At 32.8% G+C, this 22,475-nt stretch overlaps 1 protein-coding gene across 1 annotated transcript in view; it reads left to right on the forward strand.

Moving 5' to 3' along the window:
* Nucleotides 1–224: 224 nt before the first annotated feature.
* The window catches only part of LOC137642061 (organic cation transporter 1-like), a 22,352-nt gene continuing 101 nt past the window's right edge, over nt 225–22,475 (forward strand). The window contains exons 1-12 of the mRNA XM_068374621.1: nt 225–397; nt 4,536–4,669; nt 5,089–5,201; nt 5,528–5,628; nt 8,018–8,183; nt 9,312–9,466; nt 12,128–12,296; nt 12,992–13,064; nt 16,656–16,810; nt 17,796–18,010; nt 18,619–18,794; nt 21,201–22,475. The exon at nt 21,201–22,475 is cut by the window's right edge and continues 101 nt beyond it. Of these exons, the coding sequence (XP_068230722.1) occupies nt 4,559–4,669; nt 5,089–5,201; nt 5,528–5,628; nt 8,018–8,183; nt 9,312–9,466; nt 12,128–12,296; nt 12,992–13,064; nt 16,656–16,810; nt 17,796–18,010; nt 18,619–18,794; nt 21,201–21,410 (1,644 nt within the window). The 5' untranslated portion in view covers nt 225–397; nt 4,536–4,558 and the 3' untranslated portion in view covers nt 21,411–22,475. The remainder of the gene's footprint in view (nt 398–4,535; nt 4,670–5,088; nt 5,202–5,527; nt 5,629–8,017; nt 8,184–9,311; nt 9,467–12,127; nt 12,297–12,991; nt 13,065–16,655; nt 16,811–17,795; nt 18,011–18,618; nt 18,795–21,200) is intronic.

Consider the following 22,475-nt stretch of genomic DNA (forward strand, 5'->3'; position numbering starts at 1 on the left):
AGTGCAAAATCCTCAATGATACTTCATATAACGTATAATAATCAATATTTATTTCATCCTTCACTCAAAGAAGTAAAATAAATGATGTCACACATGGAACTTACTCGGCTGACGCGTGAAAGAGGTGGACAAGTAGAGGAAGTAAGCATCATGTCTCTCATTACTTGTAGTAATTGTGATGACAGGTCTGGCTGGCGTCTCCCTGCCAGCCTGAGTACGTATGTGTGTGTGTGTGTATGTGTATGTTTGTTATTGACTGTTAGTCCTGGCACCTTCAGGGAATTCAGTTAAGGTTTGCTATGCAGGAGGACAAGCTGGATACCTAGGAGAGAGGAGATGACGTTTCAGATTTAATTGGGTATTTCTTTGCGACAAAATTACGCTTCGTTTCCACCAGGTAAGGCACAGTGCTGTTCTAGTTCAGAAAATGTCAAGTTCCGTAAGTTATTCTTTACTGTTTATTATAATTATTGGCATGAAAATTTTAATGTATTGTAGCTATGAAAGTGAAAATTAAAAGAATTTCCCTTCCATGGCTATAATATGTATTTCATGTTTATTAAGTGTCAGCTTTTGTGGTTTCTACACATGATTATAAAAGCTCTTAATATTATTATTATTATCATTATTATTATTATCATTATTATTATTATTATTATTATTATTATTATTATTGTTGTTGTTGTTGTTGTTGTTGTTGTTATTACTTGCTAAGCTACAACCCTAGTTGGAAAAGCAGGATGCTATAAGCCTAGGTGCCCCAACAGTGAGGAAAGGAAACAAGGAAAACTAAAATATTTTAAGAACAGTAACAACATTAAAATAATATTTCCTATACAAACTATAAAAGCTTAAACAAAACAAGTGGAAGAGAAATGAGGTTTAATAGTGTACCCAAGTGTACCCCGATGCAATGTTTAGGCTTTTATAACCAAATAAGAAGAAGACTATTTTGATTCAACTGTTTCTGTTAAAGGAATAGAAACATATAGAAGTAAACTTCCTGGTCCTCTGTGCATCATTGACCACATGATCACCATTAAGTTTTCAGAAGTGCCCTTGAAAAACGCCATCTCTCTCCTCCCCCATCCCGGACATATCTTTTCCTTTTCTCGTGTGACCTTCCCTTAATTCAGTCAATCATTCTAGTTAATTTCCTTCATTGGGGGCTGCTACCAGCTGTTATACCTTCAATGAACTCTTTAGGAATACTGGACAGCATATAGCCAGTATCTTTTTTTCTCTGTCTTATGCATGTTTTTTTTAGTTATTTCTTATGAGGCAGAGTATTGGAAACGTCCTTACTTGGTGGTCTGCCAGACTGGGGTTCGAGTCCGCTCAAGCTCGATAATTTCTTATAGTGTCTGCAGCCTCACCATCCTTGTGAGCTAAGGATGGGGGTTTTATGGAAGCCTATAGGTATGCCTGCTGAGTCATCAACATCCATTGCCTGACCCTTCCTGGTCCTAGTTTGGGTGGAGAGGGGGTTTGGGCGCTGACCATGTGCACATATGGTTAGTCTTTAGGGCATTGCCCTGCTATAGTATTGTCACTGTCCCTTGCCTATGCCATTCATGAGCGACCTTTAAACTTTTAAACTAGGATGCTTGCAGTTTCATTCCAAATGTATGAAATCTTCATTGTCCATTTAACTGATCCTTGCAAGATAAAAGTGTACAGTAGAGATTGTATATTAAGTGTCTACAAGAATAAACTTTCGAGATATTAACGTTAGCTAATAATGTGAATTCACAATCTGTTTATTTTTTTATGAATTTATGATCTGATCAGTTGAATTAAAATTGTAATTTACACAATAAACATTTTTATTTAGAAAATCTAAAAAAAGGAGAAAAATCAGTAATGTGATTATTGTATAATTTTATCGTGGCGATAGAAACTCAAAATATCTACTATCAAAATTCATAAAATAATAAGACAGGATTGGTATTCTTTTCAGCCTCCAATCAAATCATAAATGCTTTGAACTTCCAAGCAACAGCAGTTTCATGACCATGAATATTTTTGTGGTGCAAGTTGCCTGTGGTGCAAAATACTATTTGGTAAATGCGTATTACCACAGGAACACGAAAGCGAATAACTTAAAAAACAAAGTTCATGCTCACCTGATAAAACTTTTTTTTGTTATTAATTCCATCGTGCATTTGTTATTCTATTATTCTATTCTTTATTTGGTAGCGTGTTGTAGTGTCCGATCAGAATCCAAACACTTTATTAACTTAATTCTAAGCATAATTCTGATATTAAACATGATGCGTACTTATCTCTTAATTTATTCAACTAAGGTATTCGATAAAGGTTACATGAATACAGAAAACTAAATTTTACTCTTTTCTTTTGCAATGTTTAAAAAAATTCCTGAATGGGTTAACAATACATTTTCATCAATTTGTGTTACTTGTAGAGTTGAATTTCTGTCTCCATCCTTTCAAGCCACCAAGAACTGGTGTGTTGCTTTTCCGAATTTTACCATTATGGTCTTATAATGTTTGCTCAGCTATGAGAATGCATTTTTTTTTCTTTATTATTGTTACAAACAATTTCGTCTTTTAGGCTGACAAACAGTAAATGCAGTTTTTCAAATTGTATTAACTTGCTTTTTTTATTTCATTATTTTTTTCTATTTGACTTTGATCGCAGTCACGTCTGACTTCAAACACTCATTTGAATCTTGTTTTGCACTGTATCTTATATATGACTATCATGTTAGATATGTTAGGCTCTTACCTCTTAGTTTATTTAGAAGGCAAAGCCATGAAAAATACACGCATGCAAAGGAAAATAATTTTCTGCTATTTTCTTTTCAACAGTTTATTCAAAATGGTTTGAAAATACCTAAAATTCCTGGTAAGGAACAAATCTTTGGCAGTACGGAAACTAACATTTAGGAAAGGACTATTAAAACAAAGTTAATGGCCAGCGATCAGGACTAAATTAAAATCTCTCGAGATATATATGTATGCATGTACACACACACACACACACACACACATATATATATATATATATATATATATATATATATATATATATATATATATAATATATATATATAAATATATATATATATATATATATATATATATATATATATATATATATGTGTGTGTGTGTATGTGTGTGTATGTGTGTGTACATGCATACATATATATCTCGAGAGATTATATATAGGTTGCTTTTTATATTAAGTTTGTTTTATGAACCTTTACATTTCATACGAACATTATTTCATCAAAAAAGCAAAAAGATTGCATTACTTTAGAGTGCCTCAATCTTGGCGTGAAGTGTTCACACAGAAAAGCAAATCACCTTGATCTAACTCGATCTGGCACTCAAGGAAAGATCCTCTTTGAACTGGGTTACAGATTTGGTTGATCATGTTTGATATGGCCAGGGTTTAAACTTACTTAGACCTTGGATATGGCTAGCTCGAATGGGGTCTATAAAACTCCACAAATATTTTTGAATTATCCACTAACAGAACTTGTTTATAAGTGTCTGAGATTTTTAACCTGGTACTGATATCTCCAACTGAATTAGTCTTATCCTTATCCTTTACGTCATTGGTTATTCTGAAAGTATAGAGTTAAAAGTAATTTACCGGTTAATCTTCATTAAGCATTTTTTCATGAACTACTAATCCTCAAGTTATTGTCAAATCGGCCTTTTTATTTTTAGTTTAAAGTATAACTCTGAGTTAACTAAAGTTACGACCATAATAAAAGAATACTGATTTGTTACCATCATCATAGTTTTATTGTGTATGTATACAAAGATCCTCAGTTATTCATTGACTATAATAATGAAAAGCTACACTGATACATTCTGTGTGGTTATAATAATATTTATAGTTTTTTCAGGCAAAATATCTTCAAGTTTTACGCAAAATGAAGAAGCTCGGTTATTCGAAATCGTTTAGAATTAAACATTTAATGCTTTTCTTAGTGATTACTTATCACGTTCATTATAGGTTTACAATTACAAACAATAACTAGGAGGGCACTCAGTAGAGAGCATGCCTTCGCCACGCAAAGAAGTCTTACTTTGCTCCCAACTTGTACTGTACTTCGATGTATTTATTCAAAATCTAGTGTATTTGTCCTTAGGTCGTACCCCATATAGCCACCAAGTTTCGCTGAAATTGGTACAGTATTTGCGTAATGTTATTCACAAAAAAAAAAAAAAAAAAAAAAAAAAAAAAAACTAACAAAATATTTTCCATTTACTTGACGTGATTATTTTGAAAGTATTGCTGCGTACTTGTACTTTGATGTACTTTATCCAAAATATCAAAGATTCATCCTTAGATCATACCCAACATGACTACCTAGTTTGGTCAAAGTCGATAAAGTATTTTTTTTTTCTTTTTTTTAAAGTTTCTCACAAGCAAACAAATGAATAAACAGATAGGCATGAATGAATATACCATTCGTAAGATTTTGGCGAATATAATTTTTGCATTTGTGTAAAAAAGAGATTGATTTAATTCTAAAGCAAATAATTCTATATTTCAGAAGAGAGTTAAGAAAAGAGCACAATGGCAAAGGATTTCGACGATCTCCTTTCGCACTATGGCAATTATGGCACCTACCAGAAGTGGATGATAGCCCTCGTCATATGTCCAACGTCGTTCTTCGTGGGAATGAATGTAATGTTTCTTGTTTCTTCCTCTACAATGAATGGGGGAGGGGGCATTTAATTTGTTTGTTTGATCATGAATCAAATGTTTTTGGCTGCAAGTTATTTTTAGATTTTTATTAGCATATTTTCCTTTCAATTGATGTAACATTGCCTTTTCGATAGTATTTGGTAGAACGATTCCCGTCTTTAATATATTGCATGAAGCTTTAATTTTTTTTCATAATCATAATTAGTGTAGCCATTTTTATTTCATCTTTGATAAAGACTGATTTTGTTCTTAACTGTATATGTTTAATTTAAGTTTCTAATATCATGACCATAAACATTAATGCGTATAACAAAGACAATAATTATTTGCTCCTCGCATAAATGTTAAAGTAGATATATCTATAATACACATATAAAACTTGAAGATTAAATTTACAGTCCAACCTGTTGCTGTTCCAAATGGCCATTCCAAAGCACTGGTGCCACACACCTGGCCGGGAAAGAACGAAATTGACCGACACAGAATGGAAGACACTCACAGTTCCAATGACGTAAGATATTGGCCATTTTACTTATCCTCTTGAATACCAAACATAGATTTCCTTATAGTATCCTTTCATTACTTCGTTGTTAGAGTTTTACTCTTTGATTCTCTCTCGTTACAGTAATGATAATTAAATCACCTAGAACTTATTGCAGAAAGTGAATGACTAAAATTATGTTAGGTGTAAATTAAACCAAAAATAATAGCATAAGAAGTAAAGTTAACTGTAAAAGCAGTAAACCTCTCTCGAAAAAATTAGCTATAATTAGGAGCTGGTAGCTATAGGCCTATACATATTTTTCCACTAAACTGTTTATACCGTTTTCTTTGAAGAAAGGAGGGCGAGTTTTCTAGCTGCTTGAGTTACAACGTCGAGTGGAAGAGAGATGAAAACCAGTTGGAAGTACCTTTCGTCATTTATAATGATACACAAGGTGAAGTTTGACAATTTTGTTAACCTCTGTTTTAATGTGTCTATAGCATAGCAACCTCCTATTTCCTCTACTGTTTACTGTTACATTCACTTCATGAATGGCTGTGAACTCTCTCTCTCTCTCTCTCTCTCTCTCTCTCTCTCTCTCTCTCTCTCTCTCTCTCATTGGATGAAAGGAAGATAATGAACTATCCAATTTCAAATACTGTATATCTGCTTGTCTCAGACATTCCTCCTTCCATTGCATATTGTTATATGTAAACTAAATTTATCTGCAGTATATAATGCTGTAGGGCCTGTGAAAATGGTTTGTTTTGATATTAGACATTAATGTTAAACTAAAAACATGGCATTGTGGCATTCTAGAACAAGAGCTTCCGGAAATTTCTCGTAATTTGTCGAAATGTCCAGCTTTCCGTATTACATAATATAGTTAGCCCTGGACCTTCTCGAACTTAATAGAAAACGGGTCTCGTGTATTTAAAGATGATCTTGGATGATCGAATACCATCAGAAGTTGTGATCCTTATTATCATCTTTTACATTTAAACTGCGTTCTGGAAACTCCAAAATTTGGCACTGAGCTTCGTCGTCATCTGAGTCTAAAATCGTAGAGACTTATAAATCTTATGCCTGTATTACTTTATGAATTTCTGTAAATGATTATTAATAGGTGAACTGTGGGTATTTTATGAAACTTGAAAAATAGTGTAAGTGTTTCAATTAATCTTGAATATAGTATTTTTTCTAATTTTTACTGGTTATTATTTTCTTTTACTGTTACTGCTATATTATTTTCTATTCTAAGGGGAATAAAACATTGAAGTAGATTTTACATAATCTACGTGTAGATGTAGCTGACCATAACACATTTATTATTGAATGCGTTATGATTCCTAATATTGTTTTAGAATCTAAAGTTAAATTGAGAATAATCTAAACTTTAGATCATAGTCAATATAGCTTTATCTTCATTCCTGTAGCACTGAAGAATTGTAAATTCCCATCTAATCTTATTTATTCTTTTACTGCTGTATCTAAATGTGAGTTTCTTAAGTAATTGTTTACAACACCACGCTCTCCATTTACTCCAAAATAATGCAATCCTGCAGTTCTCATCTTCTTGCACAGTAAATAGGTGGTTATATAAATTCTGGGAAAGCAATAATTAGCAAGATATGTTGAGGAAGGGGGAAAAGGTTATAAAAAGAAAATAGCTCGGTTTCCTCACTAAATGACTTGGAACTGACATGTCAACATCGTCAACCAAACTGAATTTGTGATGCCAGCGTACATAAACAAAAGTTCATGATGCCAGCGTACATTTGATATACAGTATATTTAAAATATACTTAATTAAAAATGGATTAATTACTCAAAAGTGTCCATAAAATATGCAATTTACAAATAGTGACACTTTTGAGTAATCACCCAATTTTTGATTAAGTATATTTTGAATATACAGTATATCAAATGTACGCTGGCATCACGAACTTCTGTTTATGTACGCTGGCATCACAAATTCAGTTTGGTTGACGATGTTGACATGTCAGTTCCAAGTCATTTAGTGAGGAAACCGAGCTATTTTCTTTTTATAACCTTTTCCCCCTTCCTCAACATATCTTGCTAATTATTGCTTTCCCAGAATTTAAATAACCCCCTAATTACTGTGCAAGAAGGTGAGAACTGCAGGATTCCATTATATTGGAGTAAATGGAGAGCGTGGTGTTGTAAACAATTACCGTTTCTTTAATTAAATTTTTATTGTAAAACCCAGATATTACTTCAAAATGGCTTGGGGCAACATTCTAGAGTACGTTGTGATTTATTAAATTAATTTCTTTTGAAATCTGATGACAAACGAAGCCTTTAAGATTATACCCTGTTTAAGTAGCTTCTAGATTAGTAAATTTTTTTACCCCTATTTTAATGACTCACTTTTCGTTTATCGATGACCCCACAGCTGTTTTATTTCTTTTTGAAAACATTATTATTATTATTGCTACAACCCTAGTTAGAAAAGAAAGACGCTATAAGCCCAAGGGCTCCAACAGGGAAAATATCCCAGTGACAAAAGGAAACAAGGAAATAAGTAAACGATCTGAGAAATAATGAACAATTAAAATCAAATTTTTTAATGACAGTAACATCAAAAGAGATATTTCATAAATAGACTACAAAACGACTTGTTTCAGCCTATCCAACATAAAAGCATTTGCTGCAAGTTTGAACTTTTGAAGTTCTATCGATTCAACTCCCCGATTAGGAAGATCATTTCACAGCTTTGTCACAGCTGGAATAAAACTTCTAGAATACACAATAGTATTGAGCCTCATGATGGAGAAGGCCTAAGTATTAGAATTAATATTGCATCTGTTGTCTCTGCACAGCATGTGAAAACGACTGGGATTACAGCACGTCCGAATTCACCAGCACCTGGGCCACTGACCTCGGCTGGTTTTGTGAAAAAGAGGAATATTCGAATTACGTTTATTCAGCCTCCATCTTAGGCAGTTGCATTGGTACCTCAATCTTGCCGCCTTTATCAGATAAGTAGTGAGTAACTATTTCAACGGTATTTGTTCATTAGCAAAAGCTTTCATGAGCTTTTATCATTTTGCAACTGTTTGTGTATTATTAAATCAAATGTAAATTGTATCTGATAATTTAGTACGTATTTTTTTTCTACGTAGTCATTGATAATACTTTTATTTGTTATTTTCATAAGGTATATATTGAAGTATAATTCCTGTTAACCAGGCCACCTTTTTACGTAGTGTTTTCGTGAGTTCGCTCCTGTAGTTGTAACATTTAAGCATCTGTAATAGATCCTTGTCTTTTATTTAAAGAATGTCAGTTTGTAAATTACTGTTGAGTTACTTGATTTATCAAGTTTTACGTCGAAACCTTAATCTTAATCTGTTAATCTTTCACTTTTGCTCGTAGCCAATAAAACTCTTTTCCATACCTGTCTAAGCTGTTCTTGGAATACTTACTCACAGATGCTTGTTAGAATATAACTTCTTTACAAATTATGTATCTACACGGGCTCTTGCGCTATATTTAAAGTTGTATTCAGTGGGAATATTGAAGTTGAATCTATTCAAAGTCAAAATAAATTCTTAAGATCCTAGCCAATAAGTAATTAACTCGGACAATTTCTGTCAAGAAATGGAAACCTAACTAGTCATTAGTTGAAAAATCTTGTCATAAAGGACAAGAAAATGCGAAATTTATCACAAAATAATTTCTCAAGTAAAGCTATATTAGATTTATTAGGGAAGCCTCTCTGATATATGAAAGCTTCGGTCTCAATAGGTACTCTTCTATAATATAAATAAATATATAAATTATAGTAGAATACTCTCTTCTCTGTTACTGCACCTATGCGCTTATTTACAGGAATACGATGCATAAGAAAATATACATCGAATTTACGTTATCAACAATTTTGGTGTAATTTTGCAAAAACAAATTATCATTAAAGACTCTATGATCATGGAATAAAAAACAACTATGAAAGGTATTTCTATACATACAATCTTGAGTATTCAATATAGTTGTAAATCTGTGGAACTCTTTATTAATATCTCTCTCTCTCTCTCTCTCTCTCTCTCTCTCTCTCTCTCTCTCTCTCTCTCTCTCTCTCTCTCTCTCTCTCTCTCTCTCTCTATCCAATAACAGCACAGGTCGCAGAGTGATGTTCTTCGTTTCGTTAATCCTGGCAATAGTTTTCACACTGCCCGTGGTGTGGTTCCGCGCCCTAACTGCCCACGTCATCCTGCGTCTCTTGGCGGGGCTGGCGTTCGAAAGCAACTTCCAAATGCCGTATCTCATCGGTGAGTAGATCCTGTTCTTCGTATCCGTCTTGTATTTACCAAAAGTAGAATTATGAAAATGAATGGTTCATTATTAACGAATGTCATATCTCATTGATATGTAGCTCACTTTTATTATCCTAAATTTGTGGTGGCCTAATTGGTAACGTTCCTGCTTGGTGATACCACCACTGGATTCCGAGTCCCGTTTAAACTCGTTAGTTCCTTTAGTGGTTGCAACCTCATCATCCTTGTGAGCTAGGGTAGTTGGGTGAGCCTATAGCTGTACCTGCTAAGTCATCAACTACATTGCCTGGCCCTCCCTGGTCCTAGCTTGGGAGGAGAGGGGCTTGGGCGCTGATCATATATGTTAGTTTCTAGGGCATTGTCCCTTGCCTCTATCATTCATAACCGACCTTTAAATTTTCAAGTCATACTATAGATTTCAATTGTTTGTCATTAATCTTTCTGGTGTGTTGCTATTTTTTTTTCAGAACCGTTTAGAAAGAGAAGGATTTGATCTGATAGATGCTGTTTGTATTGAGTTGTGTATGAATGGTCTATGATTGACATAATGATTTTGCAGAAATTAGATGCCTTGTTATCAACTGAAGTTATACAGTTGCGTCAGTAATTCGATAACCAATGGGACAATTATGATCATTATATACACATATATACTGTATATATATATATATATATATATATATATATATATATATATATATATGAATATATATATATATATATATATATATATATATATATATATGTGTGTGTGTGTGTGTGTGTGTGTATGTGTGTGTGTGGGTGTGTGTGTTTGTGTGTGTCTGCTGTCTTTGTAATCTGGTAATGAATAGGATGATCAGTAATAAGATCTAATACTTAGTTTACAATAAAGAATCAATGATCATTAATATTTTCTATTTGGAGATAACTTTCGGTAGTGAATTGATATGTAATGCTGTATGTACCTTAAAAAAGTGATTGTCATAAATTATGGTATATTTACCTTAAAAAGATGCTTTCGATAATGAATGATTTAATCAAAAACAAATCTATTTTTAAATATGACTTTTAATGATGATGATCTTACTTTTAGATTATGTTTAATGATCACTAGCGTAATTATCATCGCACTTACCTCAAAGTTCTAGTTGATAACGAATGTAATTTACAATATTTCCATATGCAAAAATTTTCTTTAGTAATGAATGGGATAATCGATGGCATATTCTTAATTTTCAATGGTGACAAATGTGATAAATAAACATCCGATTCATCGAATTAATATTTCTATCAGTAATAAACATTAGAGGATGAGCAACTTGGTGGAGTAACGAGAAATTTGGGTGTGAAGGAAATGCCCCCCTAAATCTCGAAGATGTCACTGACAGCAGGGTGACGGATTGGGTTTAAGGCGAGAGACAGGATGTCTTTTCGGATTCTACTCCTGATGCCTGGCGGTGATCTAACTAGAATTAGTATGGACCGGCAAGGGTCACTTGCCTTAGGTAGGCACTGCGCATCACAAGGAACTGGCTATCCTTTGATAAATCTAGCCAATGAATCTTCTATGGATTTGATAAGTTTATGGAAAGAAAAAATGACAGGAGGATTAGATGTAATGCTGACAAATATGATTTTATTAGGTATAAGATTGTTTTCATCTCATGATATACTGAAAAGTTCTTTTGATAATTTTTATGCTAATAAAGTGGAGCATCGAAAATATAATTATCATACAACATATTATTTTAGCAGAGAACCAATTATTAACCTCTCTTTGTTCTTCTTTCACAGCGCTGAAGTTCTGCCTCATATAAACAATTTTGTAATCTATTAATCGTGGAAAATTCTTAATCTAAAACTAAAACAATTTCAATTTCTTCAAGTTTTTTGAGTTATCTCATGAATTTCCACTCATTATCATTTAATTATTGGCATATGTAAGCTGATTTTGCTACATCCATAATCATGAATGTCAGAACTAAGGTTCATTATGAACATATTAAGGGCTATATTAATATTTTCATATCTTACATCCATAAGATGATCTAAACTTCATAAGTGATCTATATAAAACTGTATGAGCATCACATGTTTAAGATATATAAATTTTTTCCACTTAACGTTTACATATCATTTTTGAGAACCGTAAAAAGACGGTAATTACCCTCTTCATTAAGGCACTCCACAAAAAAAAAAAAAAAAAAAAAAAAAGTACAGTACTTGGACACTCGGTACCGAAAGTGCCATTTGTTAATACACCAATGGAAGAGTCTCTTTAGCTATGGCAAGCAGCTCTTCTAAGAGAAAGACACTCCAAAATCAAACCATTGTTCTCTGGTTTTGGATAGTTATAGCCTCGAACACAGTATTCTATCTTCTTTCTCTTCCTCTTGTTTTGTTTAAGTTTTTATAGTTTATATAGGAGATATTCCTTTTAATGTTGTTACTCTTCTTAGAATTTTTTTATCCTTTTTCCTCTCCTCACTGGGCTATTTTCCCTGCTGGGGCCCTTGGGCTTATAGCATCCTGCTTTTCCAACTAGGGTTGTAGCTTAGCAAGTAATAATAATAATAACAATAATAATAATAATAACAATAATAATAATAATAATACAGTTATTTCTGGTATGTTATGGTAATTAAGGGCTTAATTGCCTTTTAATTATTCCAGTGCTCGAAGTTCTGTGCCCTGAAAAAAGAGCCTTGGCTGCCTGCGTGTCGTTCGTCGCCTGGACGCTAGGGATGTGTTGCACCTCCCTCATAGCGTGGCTGCTTCCTAGATGGGACTATCTGGCCTTAATTTCTGTGCTGCCATTTGTGCTCTGCGGGCTCTACTGGGGGTGAGAAAAGTTCATCTTTATCAATTATGAAAATCAATTAAAATTAGGGATTTCATAGATAAATTCAAGGAAATACCCACTTTGAGTTGATTATTATATAATCGTTGTAGCAATCAAAATAAAATAAGGATCATTACAAGTGATAAAGATGATGGAAATACATTATATTATTTTGGATCGTGTCTCCTAGTTTGTTAATTTACTCTGCTTTCTTCTGACAATATTTATATGTGTGTTATTTTTTTATTGTTTGTTAGATCTAATCTAACATCTTTTTTTGTGACTAACATTAATGATTAACGGTAGAAGAGAACTATCGAAATTATTTACTAATGGAAGTCCTTCAAGAGACTAAATCAAACTTCACATTTTTTTATAAAAGGATTTATGTCCTATAGCTGTAGTTTATCATTCCCGAGAAATAAATGTAGTGAATTATGAACAACTCAATATAACCACAAGATTTAAAAGTTGTCTTAATGAGCTTAGGTATCTATTCCATTTTTTTTTTTTTTGCATGGTAGTTATTTTTTAGTTTAAAAAATAAATGTCTAAAAACATTCTACCATTTTCACTTAAATTAACATTTTAAACCTAGTTTTAAAAAGTGCAAGCAATGCTAAAGCTTCAAATTGAAATACAAAATAAAGAAATTCTGAAATTCTTAAAATATTAACATTTTTCATTCTTCACAGACACTTGCCAGAGTCACCAAGATGGCTTTTAGCTCACGGGAGAATATCAGCATGTGCAGATGTTGTCATGAAGGTAAATGTTCCTCATCATTTGAAAAAAAAAAAAAGAAAAAAAAAATTTAATTTGTGATGTTTAGAATTTATTATGTTGAGGAAAATATGCTGGATGTGTCTGCCCAAATTATTCATGGTATGTTGAGATTTAAATCAGGTTGAAGAATTAATAATGATAAAAAAAAATCAAGGAGACAAAGCAACAAATACAAGACTAATCAAAGTCTGATATGTCCTGTATGGTTAAAGGCATTATAAGATCTTAGTTAAATATCTCTTGAGAAACAACTTAAGTAATATTAAACGATTAGTAGATTAAGACGCCTTTGCTAATACTTTATTATTATTATTATTATTATTATTATTATTATAGGTAGTAGGTTAGCCAGGGCACCAGCCGCCCGTTGAGATACTACCGCTAGAGAGTTATTGGGTCCTTTAACTGGCCAGACAGTACTACATTGGATCTTTCTCTCTGGTTACTGTTCTTTCCCTTTGCCTACACAAACACCGAATAGTCTGGCCTATTCTTTACAGATTCTCTTCTGTCCTCATACACCTGACAACACTGAGATTACCAAACAATTCTTCTTCTCCCAAGGGGTTAACTACTATACTGTAATTGTTCAGTGGCCACTTTCTTCTTGGTAAGGGTAGACGAGGCTCTTTAGCTATGGTAAGCAGCTCTTCTAGGAGAAGGACACTCCGAAATCAAACCATTGTTCTCTAGTCTTGGGTAGTGCCATAGCCTCTGTACCATGGTGTTCCACTGTCTTGGGTTAGAGTTCTCTTGCTTGAGGGTACACTCGGGCACACTATTCTATCTAGATTCTCTTCCTATTGTTTTGTTAAAGTTTTTATAACTTTTATAGGAAATATTTATTTCAATGTTTTTGTTGTTCGTAAAATATTTGATTTTTCTCCTTTCCTCACTGGGCGATTTTCCCTGTTGGAGCCCCTGGGCTTATAGCATCCTGCTTTTCCAACTAGGGTTGTAGCTTAGCATTTAATAATAATAAAAATACTAATAATAATATTATTATTATCATTACTATTATCTTATTGTTATTATCATCATTATCATTATTGTTATTATTATTATTATTATTATTATTATTATTATTATTATTATTATTATTATTATTCTTATCATTATCATTATTGTTATTATTATTATTATTATTATTATTATTATTATTATTATTATTATTATTATTATTATTATTATTATTATTTTATTGTTATTATTATCATTATCATTATTATTATTATTATTATTATTATCATTATTATTATTATTATGATTATTATTATTATTATTATTATTATTATTATTATCATACTAGCTAAGCTACAACCAAAGAAGGAAAAGTATGATACTATAAGAACAAGGGCTCCAACAAGGAAAAATAGCCTAGTGAGGAAGGAAATGAGGAAATAGATAAACTATATGAGAAGTGACAAATAATGTATATGAAATATGTTAATGTCAATAACATAAAAACATTTGCTCCAAGTTTAAACTTCTACCGAGGTTTCACCAATTCAACAGGCTACTCAGGAAGATCATTCCACAATCTGATCCCAGCTAGAACACAAATTCTAGAAAAAGTTTGTAGTAATGAGGTTTAGGAAGGAGAAGGCATTACTGTTAGAATTAACTTCATATCTAGTGCTACGAACAGGATGGTACAGTCTAGGATGATCTGAATGCAAAGGATGATAAGAATTGTGAAAAACCTTATGCAACTTGCATAAAGAACTAACTGAACGACGGTGCCAGAGATTAATATCTGCATAAAAAATTGTATAGACAGCAAGTTTTTGTCCAACAAATAAAAATGAGACTCAGCAGCTGAAGACCAGACAGGAAAACGATACTCGAATGAAATGAAAATGAAAATATTAATCACCGAAAATCTTAGAACTCTCAATACGCCATTATTTGTGAAATGAAAGAAGAAACAGGCCGAATGTGTTTCTTAAAAGTAAATTTGCAATCAAGAATCACACCTAGAATTCTAAAGGATTCGTATAGAGATAAAGAAACATTATTAATGTAGAAAGCTGGATGTTGAGGAGCCACCGTCCTCAACCTACTTACAATCATATTTTGAGCTTTGTTATGATTCAACTTCATGCTCCAAAATTTGCACCATGCACTAATATTAGCTAGATCTCTATTAAGGGATTCAGAAACCCCGGATCTACATTCAAGAGATGGAATTGATGCAAAGAGAGTGCCCAGAACACTACCCTGTGGAACAACAGCTATCACATTCATACACTACCTATGGCGCCCATCCACAACAGCAACTCTTGGCAATATATTACTTGGAAATTCAATGATAGTGGTATGAAAAGATCCAACCACTCCAATTGTTTGAGTTTGGAAACAAGGGCCTCATGATTAACACGGTTAAAGGCGGCACTAAAATCAAGATGAAAACGTCAGATGGATCCGCGAGAGGAGAGAATGCCTTTAAGGAGACTTAGTAAAAGTTAAAACTGCATAAAACTATTCCCAGATATGATGAAAATACATTTGTGAAACGTTTTCTCACCGCAGATCTTTCTTAAAACGACAGGAAAAACAACTATCGTAGATATTTTAATCTAAGCCAGTCACATTCGTTCATTATTTTTAGATACAATCTAATTTTTAAAATTCTAGGCTGGTTATCATGTGAGAGCACGATCTAATACAGTTTTCTTACCTGATTTTTGTTTTTTACAATTTCATTCACATAAATTATTTGTAATAATTCACAATGATGGGAAGGAGAATATTATACAATGAACGAGGCTATAAATTACATAAATTTTTACTTAGATTAACAAAATAATTTACCGAGAAAGGTGAGGCACAATTAATCTCTTCCTTTCAGATTGTATATTATCGATTCAAAGGTTATCCGATTATTAATTGTCATTTAAGTACGAAATGTTTGCAGCTAAAATGAAATAAAGTGAAATATTTAACATAACTTAATCAGGGAAAAAATCATAAAGGAAAATGTGTACGATGATAATAATGATGCTACATCTCATTGAAGAAAAGAAAAGGGGAGACGCACGTTTTTGGTCTCTTTCTCTATAAGGTGAAATGCGAAAGAGATTATTCATAATGTTCTTAATTCTAAAGTATGCATCAAATACTTAATACTGTGTCCAAGCTTTGGGGCCACATGAAAGAAAGTGGACTATCTTCCAGGGGATATGAAGTGTAATCCAATAACCTGAATCGAGAGAGAGAGAGAGAGAGAGAGAGAGAGAGAGAGAGAGAGAGAGAGAGAGAGAGAGAGAGAGCTATATTTTTTGTTACAAAATAAAATATCTTAATCATGGGATGAGAAATGTCATTTGAATTTGAAAACTTTCGATGAAAATAAATACTTATAAGTAAATATATCTCCAATTTTAGAGAAACTACGAATATTATTTATAAAACAGGAAGGAACTGATGAGAAAACTACTTAGTATTTTCAAATCATTATTGAGTAAAATAAATTGCTCAATTTAAATGTAGGTTGCTTCCAAAATACAAGGCATATTTACAGTCATACTGTGATACAGTTTTATCTTAGAGCGACACTATCTTTCTTTTCAGATTGCCAAAGTCAATGGGTATCCCATTCCATCTCGATCCGACCTCGAGGTGGAACTCATGTTGCTGAGGAACAACCAGAAAGAGGATCTGTCACTGACCCATGCCTTCAAGTATCCCAAACTGCGACGCAACACAATCATCCTTCTTCTCCTAAGGTCAGTTCGGTATTGCTTTCATTTGGTGGCAATAAGATTTGCATGAGTTCTCAGAATCACGTTGCACTGGTTCAACTTTAGTTTTGGTCATACTAATCTTAATATGGATTGATGGTGAAATTAATTTCACCCGTGTTTGTAACTAAATATATCCAAAGTTTTAAGACGAATATGAACACACACACAAATATATATATACATACATATATATATATATATATATATATATATATATATGTGTGTGTGTGTGTGTGTGTGTTTATGTGTGTATACACACAAAAACACACACATACACACACACACATATATATATATATATATATATATATATATATATATATATATGTATATGTGTGTGTGTGTGTGTGTATGTGTGTGAAATTCACATGAAATGACAATAGATAGTTACCTTATACTTTGCTATAGGTGCAAATCATACTTTAAGTTGGTAATTGGCTAGAGCAAATTGTGAGTTAAACTGAAACATTATCAATCAACAACATATAGTTATTATTTGCATTTCTATAAGAACCCGTAACCGGGCAGTTTCCTTACTTGTGTATTCAACAATATCTTCAACAATCTCTCAAAAAATGTTTAGTGAGTAATGCTGTAATGAAATACTTATCCGTCATGATCTAAAGAAAACGTCACTCCCTGGCGATTTGCTGGAATGAGGTTCGAGACACGCTCAAGCTCGAAAGTTTCTTGTAGTATCTGCAATCTCACTATCCTTGTGAGATAAGGATGGGGTTTTGGGGAGCCTATAGTCTACCTGCTGAGTTTAGCAGCCTGCCCCTTAAAGGTCCTAACTTGGGTGGTGACGGGACTTGGGCACTGATCATATGTATATATGATCAGTCTTTAAGGCTTTGTCCTGCTTGCTAGGGCAATGTGCCGTCCATTACCTCTGCCATTAATGACCAGCCTTTAAAACTTTAAAAGGGAAATATTTCGTAATCAACTTGAGCCCTAATCTCCACAGCTTCGCCTGCTACTTAACCTACGGGATCACCCTCTTGAGCATCAACGTCCTCTCCAGCAACTTCTTCCTCAGTCACTTCGTCCTGTCGCTGTTCGAACTTCCGAGCAACATTCTCGGATGGCTTTTCACTCACTACCTGGGGCGCAGGTTCACCCTTTTCTCCACCGTCATTCTCACCGGGATCTTCAGTTTCGCAGCCTGCTTTTGTATCCATGGTAAGATAAAATACAGTTCTTGGGGAAAAGATTATCCCTAAAGCAAGTACGTTCGGACTGTACCGGAAATGATTGGCTTGTTATATTTGAAGTTTTTCGTCATGAATGATTTCTTTTGATCTGTCTATTAAACTTGTTGCAGGCTTTATTTATTTTAATTACATATAAGCTTATCTCTTTATAATATAAACAAAATAAAATAATATAATACAATAAATTGGCTGAAAGAAAACTCCAACTGTGGATGTTATAGAGTTTTTTTTTTTTTTTAAATTAGATAGCACTATCAAAAAATTGTGGTGTTGTTTAAAAAACCGAAAACAGTTTTCCTAACGAGTTGAGACTATATTCTAAAAATACTAGTTCAAAACAGTAACATTTTGTTGAGAAATATATATATATATATATATATATATATATATATATATATATATATATATATAGATAGATATGGGAGTCTGATATTCTGAGGACCAAAAAAAAAAAAAAAAAAAATAGATACAGATTATAAAATGCATCCTCATATTTGATGAATTCCTTCTGAATTTACGCAAGGAATTCAAAACAGAATATTCATTAAGAACAGAATAATCCTAATCCCTTTTCAGATAAATGGGTTTTACTTACCTTGGTTGGTTTCATCAAATTATTTTCGACGCAATTCATCTACATTCTTGTTGTCTTGATAACGGAAGTCCTTCCCACAACAGTCCGGGCAACTGGATACGCCTGGATGACAGTCTTTGGACTCGCAGCCATGATGATTGCCCCGTATCCTCTGACTGTGAGTACAACCAAGATCTACATTTATACTTTAGATTTTGAGTACAACTAAGACCTACATAATATACTATAGACTTTGAAAACAACTGTCAAACTGAATTTCATATATTCGCCGAACGTTCATGACCGGTCTATGTTTATGATCACTGTTGAAAATTTGCATTAAAAACGGGAAACATCCTGGTATAAATGTTGCCAGACATTTATCGTTTAAGAACGGATACATTACCGTAAAGGAGTGATATTTCAGTCACCAATAATAACAAAGTATGGTAAAATTACAGTTGACTGTATTTTATTGAAATACGGCTGAGAACTTCCTATATTTACAAAGAATTTCCGATTAAAATTACGGTAATTTTACCGAAAGTTTATGACCGGTCTATGTTTAGGAACACTTATAAATTTACATTAGTAAAAGATAAAAATCACGGCATAAATGTTTCCGGACATTTAAAAAAAATGGATATATTGATGTAAAAGAGGGATATTACGGTCACCAACCGTAAAAGATAATAACAAAGTAGGGTAGAAATTACGGTCGCCTATATTTTATTGAAATACAGCTAACAACAGTTTATTTTTACAGAGAATTTCCGATTAAGATAATGGTTTTTATATATAATCTTCAGCGTTTGTAATTTGCATTAATCGATTCAGATTTAATTTGCCGTTTTGTACTTTCATACCAATGGTTTTTATTTATTTTTTTTTTTAAATAATTTGTAACTTTTCTAATTATTATTATTATTATTATTATTATTATTATTATTATTATTATTATTATTATTATTGTTGTTATTATTATTATTACTTGCTAAGCTACAACCCTAGTTGGAAAAGCAAGATGCCATAAGCCCAGGGGTCCCAACAGGGAAAATAGCCCAGTGAGGTAAGGAAATAAGGAAAAATAAAATATTCTAAGAACAGTAATAACATTAGAATAAATATTTTATATATAAACTATAAGAACTTTAATAAAACAAGAAGAGAAATTAGATAGCTTAGTGTGCCCGAGTGTACCCTCAAGCAAGAGAACTACAACCCAAGACAGGGGAAGACCACGGGACAGAGACTATGGCATTACCCAAGACTAGAGAACAATGGTTTGATTTTGGAGTGTCTGTCTCCTAGAAGATCTGCTTACCGTAGCTAAAGAGTCTCTTCTACGCTTACCAAGAGGAAAGTAGCCACTGGACAATTACAAAGTGGTAGTTAACCCCTTTGGCGAAGAAGAATTGTTTAGTCGTCTCAGTGTTATCAGGTGTATGAGGACAGAGGAGTATCTGTAAATAATGTGTCAGACTATTCGGTGTATGTGTAATAATAGGGAAAGTGAACCGTAACCAGAGAAAAGGATCCAAAGTAGTACTGTCTGGCAAGTCAAAGGACCCCGTAACTCTCTAGGGGTATTATCTCAACAGGGTGGCTGAAGCCCTGGCCAGCATACAATATAGTTGTTATTTTAACTATTCTTATGAAGATGTCATAAAAGGTGATGAAAACAATGTTCACTCTGTATGAAGATAAAAAGAAATCATCTTGCCTCTAAAATTTTGTCTGAGAAATTTTCCATTTTATTAAGAACTCTATCAAGGAGTGATCCACCAACGGCTATAAAGTCTGATAATCCATACTAACTTCCTATAGGATACAACTACAATTTATTGTTCTGTGTCCCGTTTTTAAGCTTTGTATCTTTAAAAGTATCGAAAAGAGGTCTTTGAGATACAACAGATAGCTTATATGTTTTCAAAGGCTGAAGTGTTAGTTTGTATGCATATTTTTATAAGTATGATGATGTTATGGAAAGATATTGTCAAATCATCGTTAGCTAGAAAAAAATAACACCTTATTCGTTATATAAATTATCTTCAGTCACTGGTGATTCAAAAACCACTTTTGTTAAAAAGTTTAGTCACGCAAATTACGATAACATTTTATATATAAAGGTAAAGGATCAAATTAGAATTGTTTAACCATTTTACTTATCAGTTATAATTTCTTAAGCAATTATCACTGCATTCCTCGTGTAAGAGTTAAGTTCCCGTGCCAATCCAAGGAGAGAGAAATCCTGACTGATAAAATCTTGCAAAAGTAAATTAATGAAAAAGAACTTATTTCTACACTTAATGAAACAGTCTCATGTTATCATATAAAGTCCATATGTTTAAGATTTATTTTAATGTTACTGTTCTTAAAACATTCTATTGTGATTCATTGCTTCTCTTGTTGTTTATTTATTTCTTTATTTCCTTTCCTCACTAGGCTATTTTTCCCTGTTGGATCCCTTGATCTTATAGCATCCTGCTTTTCCAACTAGGGTTGTAGCTTGGCTAATAAATAATAATAATAATAATAATAATAATAATAATAATAAAAATTGATACTTCCTCTTCTCCTTCAGACGGAACTGGGTGCTTCATTCCCCTACATACTCATCATAGGCCTCATGGTGTTCAGTCTCGTAATAAGCTGGCCATTGCCGGAGACCATAGGCCTGCCCTTACCCCAAACCTTCCCCGATTCTGAAAACATGGATGTCGGGAGGCCACTGAGGACCTGGATACATCACTGGAACAGCTCTGAGTATTCCAGTAAAAAAGTGGAAATTTGAAAGACATGTTGGATATTGTCGTCAAGAAATCAAAAGGATAAAGATAATTTTTCCTGTTTTTTTATTCGTTTTTAGAGTTTCTTAAGATATTTTTTTTCTACGGAATGTTCAAATGAACAAACGTTCATTGCTGGGATAAGAATCTATTTTTTTAACAGCCCCATGAATAATAAGTTCACAACATTTGATATGTTATGTAGCTAGGTGCAGTGCGTCTATTTATAATGTATTGAGCCTCTTATGTTTCTTGATAGGTTTGTATTAAGGGCCAAGGATATTATTATTAAGAAAAGAAAAAATTACATAGATTTTGATTTTAGGAACTGTAGGTATTTTTGGATTCACAAAAATACTTTATTTATGTGAATGTTTAACAAAAATGTTTTCCCACCAAAATATTTTTTCAAACATCTTAATAAATTGTTAAATGAAAAGTTGGTTCAGACTCCAAAACTACCTACAATTCCTAAACTCAAATTCTAAACGAGTTTCCCTTTTCTTCGTGTTGATTTCTTTGGCCCAAAATTTACAGAAATCCTCCAACACTTTCAAGCTCTTGAGGTAAAACTAATTCTTAAAAATCCTCTCACTATTGGCTCGTTTTTTTTTTTAATTTTAAAGATAGATCAAGTCTTGTTATGTCCTCTGGTGTAGTTTATAGATATATTTGCTCAATGTAATTCTGGGATCCACGTAAGGTCTATTAAGAGGCTGTTGAAGGTCAGAACTGATTCCCATAGAGGTATGAACTTTCAAACAGGTTGCAGAATATCCAGCCCTGAACAATCAAATATTCGCAGTCATGCTAAAATATGTAATCTAAATATTGACAACAAAGATTTTAGCATTACAGGTCAGATATCATATAACCATGACTTGTTTATTCTAAAGTCAATGATGATCAAATAACTAGTTCTAATGCTGAACATCCAAGCTTCCTCCATTTACATACATATGTCATAGCCTTCTTCGTTTTGTTTCATTTCTGTTAATGGCATTCAGTTTTTTGTTACACTTCTGCGAGGTTGGTTCTACTATTCTGTTTTATGTATATATATTTTCCTT

Source organism: Palaemon carinicauda, chromosome 6 (assembly GCF_036898095.1).
Source record: "Palaemon carinicauda isolate YSFRI2023 chromosome 6, ASM3689809v2, whole genome shotgun sequence".
Lineage (NCBI taxonomy): Eukaryota > Metazoa > Arthropoda > Malacostraca > Decapoda > Palaemonidae > Palaemon > Palaemon carinicauda.